The sequence below is a fragment of the Hydra vulgaris genome, chromosome 12, assembly GCF_038396675.1.
Source record: "Hydra vulgaris chromosome 12, alternate assembly HydraT2T_AEP".
Classification (NCBI taxonomy): Eukaryota; Metazoa; Cnidaria; class Hydrozoa; order Anthoathecata; family Hydridae; genus Hydra; species Hydra vulgaris.
Genome location: NC_088931.1, coordinates 80,586,277 through 80,600,962, shown reverse-complemented (window position 1 = coordinate 80,600,962; position 14,686 = coordinate 80,586,277). Strand labels below are relative to the sequence as shown.

The window sequence follows — 14,686 nt, the reverse complement described above, 5'->3', positions numbered from 1 at the left end:
TCAAAGACGCTTATTGAATTTGAAGAAATTAAAATAAAAGGGAACTAAAACTAAAAGTTGTTTTGACATTTCATTTAAACCTTTAAAAATAGTAATATAATATTAGGTATTTAATAATAAAAATATCACATTATTGGTGTTGTTAAACGCACCATAAAAAATGAAAACTATAATAAACATAATAATTCTATATATTCTATTAGATTATATTTTGGCTTAACTTATTATTTTAAAGCTTTTAAAAGTGCAAACAAACATTATTTCACTTTAATGATAATAAGAAAATTTAAAAAAAGCACGCTTTTGAAGAAAGCAACACTTTAGCATGGTTTCTTTTAAAGTGATTGCAGATGCATTCATTTTAACTAAAATTTTGCATGCCTTTGCAAATGCATGTAAAAACCATGATCAACATAATTCTTTTCTTCAGTTGCGCACATAGATGAAAGTAATCATATTTTAGCATGGTTTCTTTTAAAGTCGTTTTGAATTTTAGTAACTAACTGTTATTTTATTATAAATATATTTTTTATAATAAATAAAAAGCTACCAACCGCATAACTATTTGGAAAAAATATTGCTGATATAATGCGTTCATTTTTAAAAATTTTATGCGAACGTCAAAGATTGCATAAGTAAATGTAAGGAAACGTGACATTCACTTTTTTTAACAAACATACTTTGAACTCCCAAAATGAATTATGGCCAATCAAATTCAATCACCAAATTTTGAAAATCAAACTTTATAATAAAAAGAAGTTTAACACTTAAAAAAGAACCTTTAAGTTATCAAGTCAGCATTATAATTTAAAAAAGTTAATGATTGCTAAATTAAACAGTTTTAAGACCTTAACAATCTTTAGTTCACAATAAAAATATTAACTTTAAAAATACATAAAACTTTGATAGTTGGAAAAATTATTTGATCGTCTACTTATTCAAGTTTTATCATTTATGACAATCATTGTTGATTGGCAACCTTCATATAGTTATTTCAAGCGCTTCATATTTGGTATATATGTATATATACCAAATATTGGTATATTTATATGCTAATATTTGGCATATAAATATACACAGGCCTCAGCGGCTTACGGCCACCTCCCCTAAAGTGGTTTACAGGAGAAATTTACAGGCTCTTGCAAAAAAAACCATTTTCTTTTCTTTTCTATTTTCCGATATTGATTAGAAAAGTTAAAAATTCTTGTGCAAACTTTATCAAATAAACAAAAAACAGTTTCAGTTTGAACAAAAAAAAGTTTCAAACAAAAAAAAGTTCCAGGTTCAGATTAATTTTTTTTTAATTACAAAATGTGATTGTTTATTTTTAGTAAAGTTCTAATAAATAATTGGATAGCTAGTTTGAAAACCTAAAGAAAATGCTCATCAAAGAAATTTTTTCATGACGCTATAAATATTATGTTAACATTAACATTACAAGCAAATGCTTGCAATAAAAGTAAAATTAAATTTTGTATTTAATAAGCAATTTCTTTAATAAATAAACAGCTTGCCTAAAAACTGAAAGCTCTCGCAAAAAGCTGTTTAGAGGAGCAGCTTGCATGGCTCCCAATTTATTTTATGAGAGCTCCGCTGCCACACTCATTTACTTTCGCCGAGGCCTATATACACTACACATATCTATACAAATATATATATATATGTATATATATATATATATATATATATATATATATATATATATATATATATATATATATATATATATATATATATATATGAATATTTAATACAACATATACATTTTAATAAATTTACAAATATTTAATATGACACAAATATTTTAAATATACAACAGGATCCATCACAAAATGTTGCCAACAAATGCAACACCAGCACTTCCCTGTGTTACTCTCATAAGTAAAGAAATAAAGAATTTATTTTCAAAACTAATGAGATATGAACTTAAGCTTAAAAACAAACCTCTGATAAGCTAGTAGTTATCAACCGTAAAGTTGTATTTTGAAATAATAGTCTTCTAATTATTGAAGTTCCAATCATTTTCAAGCCTACAATAGGAATAAATGTGCACCGGACAAGTTGCGGACTAAATTAGTCTGTTTTAATAGATAATTAATCTTATAATTTTAATGTAAATAAGAATTTAATTATTAAAACTTTAATAAATTAAAATTTGCAAAATATTTAAAATTTTTTTAATTTCAATTTATAAAATACAACCTTAAAGATAAAGTAGCACACAAAGGAAAAGAATAGTAAATATAATTTGGTTTAATCCACCATATAATAAATATGCTTTAATAAACAAAGGGAAAACTTTTTTACAACTAATAAATAAACACTTTCCACATCATAAACTGTTCAGTTGTAACTCAGCAAAAACTTACTAAAATTATGAAAAATCATCACAAAAAAATTGAACCCAACAAGAGCTTTAGCTTATAATTGTAAACAAAGTAAAATCTGCTTGATGAATAGAAATTGTAGAAGAATATAATTAACCAATACACTAAGTTATTCTTAAACATACGAGACAAAACTTATATTCAACAGAGAGCAAGTGGAAAAAGAGATGGTTAAATCAAAAGAAATCAACCAAAAATAAAAACTAACTAATGTAGCTCTCAAAATATTTATGATACAAAAGTAAAACTTAAAACAACAAGGGCCAATCAAAAAAAGCATTCCCTCATGCCAAAACATTACAAAAAAATGTCTACTATGCTTATATATAAAACTAACTTTGTTGCACATAAATATGAAAAGATTATAATCATAAAACAAGAGCTTTTTTCAATAGTTTTCTTAATACAGAATAATTTTTACGAAAATTTTTATCTTATGATTGCAATTAGCATGAATCTTATAATATATAGAACCCTTAGATGTTGTCCGAAAGTTTTTTCCATATTTTGTTGACAAAAAGTAAAAATTAAAATGCAAGACCGGAATTTTTTTTTTTTATTAATGATAGACTGCCTGCCCCAACCAAACCCTCAGTCGATGTAGCAACACTCCCTTGCGAGTCAGGCTATAAGATAGTCGATGTAGCAACACTCCGCGCATGATTTACAGTAAAAAAAATAAAAATAAAAACATTTTATTAAAAAAAAATAAAAATAAAAACATTTTATTAAAAAAAATAAAAATAAAAACATTTTATTAAAAAAAATAAAAATAAAAACATTGTTTATATTGTTAAAAACATTCAGAATGTTTTAAAAACATTCAGAATGTTTTTAAAAACATTCAGAATGTTTTTAAAAACATTCAGAATGTTTTTAAAAACATTCAGAATGTTTTTAAAAACATTCAGAATGTTTTTAAAAACATTCTGGTCAATTAAATTTGCGTTTTTGTGGTTTTTTTATATAACTATTAATTTCTAATTATGTTAATGGTTTTGACTTTCGTCCAACACGAAAATGTTGGACGAAAGTCAAAAGTAATTAAAAAGGACGTATGTGTTGGCGTAAGAATCACTTTTTTTCTTCCGCTCTTCCCAAAGACAACAAACTATAGATCTATATGTATATATATATATATATATATATATATATATATATATATATATATATATATATATATATATATATATATATATATATATATATATATATATATACAGTCTTGGCCATAAGTTTGGAACCGATTAGGTTTTTTGATATAATTACACTTTTTATACCCAAAATATCAACAAAAACTTTTGAAATCATTTTTATTTTAAATATTATATACAAGTAAATATTCTGTCATGTAAAAAATGGTATCAGTATTTTGAATAATGTCCTTTGGCACCCAGTACTGCTGCTATTCTTGCTGGCATTGAATCGGACAATTTCGCGCAGTATTCTGGGGTTATGGCAGTTGTCCATACACGCTTGTTGGCATCAATCAGAGACTTCTCTGACGTTGGATTTGTGGCAGCAACCTTCTGCTTAATCATTGTCCACATGTTTTCTATTGGGTTTAGGTCAGGACTTGAGCCAGGCCATGGACCCAAGACTTCGATATGTTTCTGTCTTAGCCAGTTGGTTACAACTGCTGCTCTGTGGCAGGGTGCACCATCATGCTGAAATACCTTACATTTCAGAATGTTCATGTGAGTGTTCAACTTTTCCTTTAATATCCCAAGGTAAACTTGAGCATTGATGGTTGTATTCTTTGGCATGAACCATATGCCACCTCGACCTGATGCCGAGAAACTTGCCCACACCATAACGGTAGGCGCCTGCTTCACAGTGGGAACAACATACCTGATGTTGTATCTTTGTTTTGCAGGTCTCCTGACATGTCTGATATATGAGGCAAACTGAGAAAAAGTTGACTCATCTGAAAACATAGTTTTTTTCCAGTCTTGTGCAGTCCAGTCTTTGTACTTGCGACAGAATGTCAAGCGGTCACGGATATTCTTTTTACTTAACATGGCTTTCTTTGCTGGACGACATGATGGCAGCTTGAATTCCTTCAAAAGGCGTCTTCTGATTGTTCTTGTACTGGCAGGAAGTGATGAATTTACTGCTATCTGGAGAGATGACCATGTTGGATTTGCAGCAGCAAGCCGATGTATCACCCGATCCGTTGTGGCAGAAGTTATGCGAGGTCGTCCAGACCTCTTTCTGGATTCCAGAGTGCCCAACTGCTTTGCTCTTGCAATGCCTTTGGTGACAGCAGACTTAGATATGTGCAGTATACCAGCTATTTTACTGTGAGAATAATTCTGCTGGTGTAGGATCATCATCTGTGCCCTTTTCTCCTTCGACAATTCAATACTTCTAGTCATTTTACGCACTGTACATGTTAATGTAGAATACTTACTGCTAATAATATAAATAATTATAAATTAATAGATCTATTTTTATGAATAGTATATATTATTGAATGATAATTTGCAAACATTTATACAAATAAAGCGATTTATTTGCATATTTTTACTTCTTATATAACAATAAAAGGATAAATTAATTAATTTTATACTTATAAGAAGTTAAGCCTTACCTTTCGCACTGATATGCAGTTAATATATATGTAAATCAGCTAATTAATTGATTAAAATATAATGTATAGTTTGTTAATATAAGTAAGTATATTTCAACATTAGTTCAACCGAATATTAGTTCAGGTAAACATTAGTTCAAGGGAACGATAGTTTAGGCATTGAACAGTGTATAATGCAGCTTAATGAGGGTCATATTGTTCACGATGCTCTGCTGCGGTGTAAAGTTACACGATTCACGTTTTGCAACGATTAAGAAGTCGCGAAGGCATTTAACTATGCAACTGATGCTGCATAAACACGATGCTGCAGCAGTTAAATGCCGTACGCGTCATAGAAACGTTCCTATGAGAAAAAAATTCATCGGTTCCAAACTTATGGCCAAGACTGTATATATAAACAGGGTGTGGCAGCGATTCACGAACTAATTTTTGGCTAGGTTTTATGATGTCAATAAAATACTTACGCTATTTGTTTTTGTTGATTGTTTAATGACCGTCTTAGATTTTAATAAAATAGTAAATAAAACACAACTTAGTTAAAAGTTTTACAATGGAAGCCAAAAGAACTGAAATTTTAAATTTGATTAACACAGGCTTGTCTGCATGTGAAGTGATTCATGTTTCTAAAAATACATTTTACAAAGTGGTTAAACGTGGCAGTGCTGAAAGAGCCAAAATGCCTTCTCCAGTAAATAAAAAGAGTTGATAAAAAGTTCACAGAGAAGCTTAAAAAGCATGTTGAAAAGAATCCTACTACAAGAATCCAACAATGTTGATGAAAGGACAGTCAGAAGAACTCTAAAAACATTAGGAAAAGTTGGTGTGGCCCAACCTTCATGTCAACTTTTAACAAAAAGACTAAAAACTTTACCATTGGAACGATCAAAGAAGCTTCTAAATCAGCTAAAAGCCATGCTTCGTCAACAGTTAAAGTTTTCTCAGACTTTTTAGTATTGACTGTGTGATGAATAGGCAAAATGACAGATTCATTGTGCAGAAGGGTGACAAAGCACCACCTGTGTGTCACACCAAGCACCCTCAGTCCATCATGATGCTAGGAATGATCACTTCTAATGGAGAGAAATGTCCACCAATCTACATCAAAGAAAAAGAAAAAGTTACCTCTGATGTGTATATTAGCTTACTAAAACACTATTTGTTGCCATGGCTGAAGTAGACATTCCCAGAAAACAATTACATTTTTCAACAGGACAATGCACCTTGTCATGGGTCCAGAAAAACTCAACAATATCTTCAGGACAGTATAGCTAATATCTGGCCCAAATACTTTTGGTCACCATCCAGCCCTGACCTGAATCCCCTTGACTATAGTGTGTGGAGCATAGTTGAGAGTAAGGGTTGCAAAAAGGCCCACTCAAGTGTCAAGTCACTGAAGTCATCAATTACCTGTGCTTGGAACTCAATGTCAAGGGACTATATAATTAGCACTTGCCAGTCCTTCAAACCTAGGCTTGAGGCAGTGATCAAAAAAAAAAAGGAGACTTAATTGAATGTTTAGGTGGAAAAAGTATTTATCTTGAACTTTTCTTTTATTAATATTTTATGAATATCATTTTTTAGTGCTTTAAAAATTCATTTTGAAAAATTTTCTAAAAAGTTTGCGAATCGCTACCACACCCTATATATATATATATATATATATATATATATATATATATATATATATATATATATATATATATATATATATATATATATATATATATATATATATATATGTTTAGAGTAATAAAAAAAAGTATGTACATATCCAGCAAACATTTGGTCTAAAAAAGACATATTTAGTACATCTTATAAATGTATTAGAAATTTTCTTTAGGCTTAAAAGACATCTTTTTTGGACCAAATATTTGCTGGGTGTATATATATATATATATATATATATATATATATATATATATATATTTCAATGTTATATCTTGTTGTACGTGAATATATATATATTTAAAATATAAAACAACAGCTGCCTACAAACTAAATTTTTCTTTATAATAACGAGAAAAAATTTAGCTTGCGCGCAGCTGTTGTTTTATGCTTTTTATACATACATACATATATATATATATATAAATATATATATATATATATATATATATATATATATATATATATATATATATATATATATATATAAATATATATATATATATACTTTTTTATATTACGTTAAACTAAATATATATGTACATGTATATATATGTAACTCCTAACTGGTTGTCAGAAAGTTTTTCCGTATTTTGTTGACACACAATAAAAATTAAAATGCAAGACCAGAATTTTTTTTTTTATTACTTGATAGACTGCCTACCCCAACACCAAACCCTCAGTTGATGTAGTCAGGCTGTAAGATAGTCAATGTAGTAGCACTCCGTTGCGAGTCAGGCTATTTATCAGCAACACTCCGCCCATGATTTACAGTAAAAAAAATAAAAATAAAAACATTTTATTAAAAAAAAAAAAAACATTGTTTATATTATTAAAAACATTCAGAATGTTTTTAAAAATATTCTGGTCAATTAAATTTGTGTTTTTGCGTTTTTTTTAAAAACTGATTAATTATATATATATATATATATATATATATATATATATATATATATATATATATATATATATATATATATATATATATATATATATTAATTTATATATATATATATATATATATATATATATATATATATATATATATATATATATATATATATATATATATATATATATATATATATATAAATTAGACTTGATCCAATGATGCATGTGTTAACTGGATTAATACAACTTCAATATTTTGACATAATAGTCTATTAATTTTGATAAATTTATTCTTTTAAGGTGTCTTAATTTAAAAAAAAACCCTAACCCATAAATTGCTTTTTTGTTTATATTTTATACTGCCTACTCAGGCACATATGAAACATTACTGATATTATACTGAAACAAGTATAACTGGATTTAGCCGAGCATTATCTAGATATGAATGGCATACAATGTAGCAATGTACTTTATGGAAATATATACAGACTTAAGTCAATGCATCTACTGATCTCGTCAACTATTTGGCCAACTAGACTTTTACTGAGCTATATTCTCTTCATCTGTTACAAGAATTGTCAATGAATTTCTAACCTTGCCTATTACTTGTCACATAACTATTTATCAATCAATCAATCATCAATCATTTATTTCACTTTATAAAATAAATTTAATACAAAGCTAGGATCAGTCACAAACAGTTATGTAACTGACAAAAACGTGACGACCTATTTAGAACTACTCAGAATTACTTATTGTAATTAAAATTAAGAATTTAATAGAGAAAAATATTTTATACTAATTTAGAAAAACAAATATTTAAATTGCTTACAATTTAATGTTACTAAGCAATAATGAATAATTCATAAAGTATATTATAATTTGAATTCAATCAAGTATTATATAATTATACATCACTTGACTAAATTCAAATGACTTTAATTTAGTATGATTTTAGAATAATCGGTTACTACTAAAGTTGAAAAAATTAAATTTTTAATAAACTATAACAACAAAAAACTATTTTCAATTCAATACTTTTCAATAATTTTCAATAATTTTATGTAAAGTAAATAACTTTTCAATAACTTCAACAGTAGAAAAGCTTTTTTTTACTTTTAATAAATTTAACAGTACATTAACTTTTGTACAACATTAAATTCAATATGAATTATTTTACTTGCGATTTTACTTCATCAGTCTGCTGAGGTAAAGATTTAAGCTTTCTAACAAGATCGCCTTGCTCTGTAATTTTTTTTTCAAGTTCCTCTCGGGTTAAATTTTCTGCCATTTTTTTTGACTTCGTATTGCCCGTCAGAAAGAGTTCTTGTGCCGCGTATTACAACCTTAAAACCTTACTACACTACTACCGCGTATTACCTTACTGCACTTACTACCGCGTATTACCTTCAACATTACTACCTTGAAACCGTGCGAAAAAGGAGACAGGTTTCAACATTAAATGTTGTCCCCTTTTTCGCACGGTTTTAATCTAGTAATACGCAGCACAAAAACTCTTTCTGACGGGCAATACGAAGTCAAAAAAAATGGCAGAAAATTTAACCCGGGAGGAACTTGAAAAAAAATTACAGAGCAAGGCGATATTGTTAGAAATTAAATTTTTACCTCAGCAAACCGATGAAGTAAAATCGCAAGTAATATTATTCCTATTGAATTTAATGTTGTAATAAAAGTTAATGTACTGTTAAATTTATTAATTATAAATAGTTAATGTACTGTTAAATTTTGTATATTAATAAACTTTTTATGTGAAATATCGAGATATGAATAATATTTTAATTGAGTTAATTTATTGTAAGTATGTCCCCTTATTCACCAATTTCATATACCATATTTGGTTTTCGAGTAAGCTTTAATATTTATGTGTCCTAAATTACACTCTTAATGAGCTCAATAGGGACAAACACAAATAAGATGACAGATTGTCACTTGACAAATTGTCACTGATAACTTATTTCAAAAAAAAATTTTGTACAAATGGATAAGGGTATAAAACTTTCGAAATTTAAAACTAAGACAGACTTAATTATATACTCAATTCGAGAGTCTATTTTTTAAAATTTGAAAGATCAAGGAGGTATAATAGACTGGAGAGAGAACGAAGTTAAAATAAGTCATTTCTAAGGAGCAGTCTTAGTTGTAACATAATTTTCTATTAAACACCGCGTAATTATCATAATTTAAATCACATACCACTTTTAACAAAAGTTATCTAATAATATTGTTTCAAAACGCATATGTCATAAGAGCCGTTTTTTCTAAGAATCAGGCAAATTCCTAAAACTGTGGAAGTGACCTCCTCCAAATTGCTTGAATTTTTTATATATTGATCAGAATATAGAAAAAACCTGTTGGGGAAAAAAAAAATTTTCAAAAATGTTTCGTTCACTCGGAATCTGGGCTTAAATTTTTGAGATTTTTTAAAAAATTTTTAGAAATTTAGTTTTTGCCACCTTTGAACCCATTTTTTTGGCAAGGCAAAAAGTTGCACATAGCTTTTGTAGTTAATATCAGACGTAACCCAAAAGCTCTCTCCAAAAATATAAAAAAGTTGCGTGACACTGTGCGGTTGGCTAATTATCATAGTTCAAAAGTACAAAATCAATCACTTTTGTCAATTTTTAATCGGAGTTAATTCTAGCGGCGAAGTGTTGCACACAATTTTTCTTTTAGGATTTGAAATTATCAAAGGTATTGAGTCTAAAAATGCAAAGAAAGTTATGTGATACCTAAGGCCTATTAATATATTAAGGCTTGAAATTGGAAAAAAATGTTTTAGTATACTTACAAAATGAACCATTACGGCAGAGGCGCTTAGTTTTGTAAAAATGTAAACATATCCAACTGTCAATACAAAAAGGTCCTAACATAATAATAAAAAAAATTCGTGTGATTTTGTCACACGCATGATATAACATGAATTAAAAACTGAACAAAAATCTAACATCAAGATAACTATATTGCTAATTAAATAAAACATAAATCAAACATTTAAATGTTTTTCCATTTAAAAATTAGTTTTTCATTTATTAATAGAGTCATTTACACACATTATCCACCACATCACACATAATTTCTACTCTGCTGCAGTAAGTTTCTCTAAGAATAATGATATGACTGTATTATAGTCTTCTTCGGATAATGAATAATCGCCACAACCACTGATTAGAAAAGGAGCATTTACTAAACAGATAATTTTATCAGTTTGGTTATTTATCTCCTCGGTAGTAACTGGTCAGCGAAAAGTATTCTTCTCTTGCCCGTTAATCATACAATTAACTCTGATCCCAGTTATAGATACCTAAAAGTATTAGCGCAACATTTAAAATAATATAATAAAGAGTTTATGACTTGTTTAATTTTGCTTACATTCAATAAAACTTGTAAAGTCTTATATAATGTCATTCTGAAATTATTTTTACATTTTATTTATATTCCTTTTATTTTAGAGCACTGTTTTGTAAAACAAAATAAAAACTTGAAACTAATATATACTTTGAATAATATTACCTCCACAATATATCCAATATTCCATTGTTTTTCATATGCAACAGCAACCCAATCATTCGCTTTCCATACAAGACAAATTTCTTTTGCAAGATTGGCGATGTCTTCCTCATATTTATTATCATCTTCATTGTCTCCTGCCAGATTAAAGTCATCATTTTCGCCATAAACTTCTTTGTTATCGTTAACCTGACTATTTTCATTATTTTCTGTTGTCGGTTCTACCAGCTTACCTTTTCTTTTCAGGTTACTAAATCTATAACAATATCAATTGTACATATTTTTAAACATATGTAAACAAACACACAAAATTATAACTTTCACCTAAATTTTAATTTCATATTTGTAAAAGAACTATTTAACAGTCAGAAACATAATCTAATTTGCAAAAGTTTTGATAGCAACAATGCCTACCTTGAAAATAAAGATCTTATCTGTTGGCTAGTTACATATTGATCAGGCGGAAGTTCTCTCCTCAGCTGCATGTGAACCTGCTCAGGGCTCATTTTATTACCTGATTCTTCTCCACGAATAAAGTATTTATACAACAGTTCTTTCTGCTGATTTGAAAATCTAAAAGAACTTCGAACTGGTAATGCCCAACCTTGCAATAGAAAAATGTTCATGCAATGTGGTTTGTCTTTTACGGAAGCACTGCTAGAGGATGAAGAAATTGGCATATTTAGTTGTGAAGTAATTTTCATCTTATGAACAAACGAGTTGCGAACTTTATCCAATGATGTTAATGATTTCGGAACTGTATGAAGACCGGATAGCATGTGTTCTTCTAACTCAGCATCTCTTTCAAATGATAAAGTACAATTCATTTCAGTGCAAAATCTTAATGAATATAATTGCCTGTCACTTCTTTTCTGTTTTTCCTTAAGTGACTTGTTACGCTTAATTGAATTATCTGTTTTGCTATATGGCAACAACAACTTAATCGAGGGTTGAATTTTAAGATTTCCATACTCTTGTTCAATTCCCTCACCGATATTGAAATAACGCCACATCTTCATACTTTTCTCACCAAACTCAAATGAGTGATAGTTGCTAATGTTCTTAATCTTTGGTCCAGTAACTCCAGTTTTATCATTGCTAATTTGAGCAACTGCTACTTTTGCATCTTTAGCGCCAAAACTATAATGCATAGCCTTGTGTATATCTTCAGCAGTCAAAAGATTATTACCAGAGTCAACGTAACTCCTTAAAATTGTCTTTACAACTGCACTCTCCCTGTCACATTGATCTTTTCCACAACAGGGTTCATTATAATCATATCTCAGCAACTTTATATCTCTCTCTTTACATACATTGTAGATTGCTTCAGCTGAAAGATTTCCCTGATAGCAGCCGGCATTATCAGATTTGGTAAACATTTTCTTGATATGCGGTTGATCAATTCTGAATTGGTCTAAAACTGCAGTGGCTAACGAAACAACATCACCTATTCCCTGATCACACCTATACATTGAAGTAAAGTAAACACGTTTGAATAACTTTCCTGCTATTTTTATGAAGAATATATCCACATGTAAACTCATTCCTTTCTTGCCAAAATACTCTCTTTGGCCCTCTCTGTATCGAACCGGAAGAATTTTTTGACAAAAATCTTTAAGCCAGAAAGCAGTTTCATCGTTTAATTGCTTAAAAGCTTCGATTTTTGCCTTTTTCTGTTGAGAATCTCTCATCAGGTGTTTTATGTAGTTGAATACATCCTTTACAGCAATTTCCAAATCATAAATAGAATCAGCATCGTCAGAATTTTGAATTGTTAGTTCTTTGATCATCTCGATAGCTTTGCACAAATCATAGGAATCGGCACATACCACTTCTGATATCTCTGTGTTGGATTGAAGATTTTTTTCAGATGGATCTGATAAGGCATGTTTTGAGCTATGAGAAGAAATGTTTGAGTCATTGACACTACAATTGGTTTGATAACTTGTTTTCAAATACCTTTTTCCTTTTTCAAGGGCAGCTTCGAGAGATTTAGAACTAAATCTTTGTGCCAATTTTTGTAATGTTTGAAAACCATTCATGCCTGAAGCAGTAACATCATCTAATCCAGCTAAGCTTTTTCGACTTGAAGGTTTTATTGCATGCAATACTTTCCACAAACTTGAATCAGATAATGGTATATAATTGTTTTCACTACAACTTTTTCGATAGAACATGATAGCGTGGCTATATTTTGTCGTCAGTATTGCATGCACTATCTTTTGTTCTTCACCGCTGTCGTATTTTAATTTGGTTATTCCATAAGCAACATCATGCAAAATACCGCTTGTAAATATAAAGTCTAAGAAATGTTCACACTTTGTTTGATCAAGACTAGATCGGAAGAATACTTTCTTCTCTGGAAATGCCAACCCTTTATGAGATGCATGCCATTTTCTTGCTGTTTCTATACGATGTTTGGTACACTCAAATGTGTTCATTATAAACTTTTTGGTATACTTGGTATGGTCTAATAATGAGAGGATAACTAACTTTCCCATGGAATCACTTTGCTTATATACTTTCTGAGCACGAATAATTTCAATTGGAAGAGGGCTATTTATTTCATCAACATTTTTACTGTTAAGAAAATCTATAAGTATTTCCTCTTGTCCAGGAGCAACAGCTTCCGCAAATTTTTCTTTAATAAGTTTTCTAGGCGAACATACTTGCGTTTTAACTTATCTTTAGTAGTATCTTCCAGATATTCGAACTTCCTTTTTAATCTAAATTTTATTGAACTTGCATTAAGAACCTCAGTTACACTCTCACGGCTTCTTAGAGATTCGTCCAAAATCTCCTGTGAAACATTAATTTCACCGGGATCAAATTCTTCATCTGGAGTAGCAGGTGTCATATATGTTTGTTCTTATTGTGTTTGTGTTTCTGTACATAAATTGGTGTTTTCGTTGACTCTAGATAAAGCAGTTTCTTGCTTTAAATGGGTAAAACACAGCATTGCACCAACTGAAAATACTTCATTGTATCGCTTTGACATTGATATGACGACATGTATTGGTGACGCCCTTAAAGCGGGAGATTTTTTTCCTTTTATATTTAGATGGTGAGGATGAAAGCATGTTTTTGGAGGACTCCATGCAATACCAAACGTGTACCGGTGAAAAGCACATATTTGTTCATCCTTTTCAAGATTTCTTTTAAGTCTATTTGCAATAAGTCCATTTTCTTCCCAAATATTATTATCGTTTAATCGCATGACCTAAAAACAATTTTTTAAACAATTATTAAGTGTGTCATTTAAAGCATTGTTTATAATCTGACTCTTCACGAAAAATGTTTACAAGTTTGAAATACATTGTTGTTATTATTAAAATACAATATTGCAAGAGTGTGATTAATTTAGTGATTATTTATTAAAAGAGTGAGGAATTAATTAAAAGAGCTATTTTTTTTTGTTTAAAGAACTTTGTCTCAAAATCTTTTTGCAGAGAAGTTATAAAGTATGTAATTATAAAAATTATATTACAGTCTGCGTAAATTTAAAATACATAATTACCTTTAAGTTGATGAGGCGTTTCTTAACATCAACATCTCCCAGCTGATGAATGTAGAACATTTTGTTTATAATTTTATGTTTTTTGAATGATCCACAATTTCCTTT

At 29.0% G+C, this 14,686-nt stretch overlaps 1 protein-coding gene across 3 annotated transcripts in view; it reads right to left on the bottom strand.

Moving 5' to 3' along the window:
• LOC100211845 (histidine--tRNA ligase, cytoplasmic) overlaps positions 1-14,686 on the bottom strand; it is an 89,682-nt gene that overhangs the window by 32,582 nt on the left and 42,414 nt on the right. Inside the window, exons 1-2 of one of the 3 annotated variants that reach the window (XM_065814609.1) lie at positions 8,717-9,051; positions 1,945-2,030 (exon numbers count right to left, since the gene is read on the bottom strand). In XM_065814609.1, the coding sequence (XP_065670681.1) occupies positions 1,945-2,022 (78 nt within the window). In that variant the 5' untranslated portion in view covers positions 2,023-2,030; positions 8,717-9,051. Of the gene's footprint in view, positions 1-1,944; positions 2,031-8,716; positions 9,052-14,686 lie in introns of those variants that run through there. The other 2 variants (XM_065814608.1, XM_065814607.1) reach the window with 2 other exon arrangements.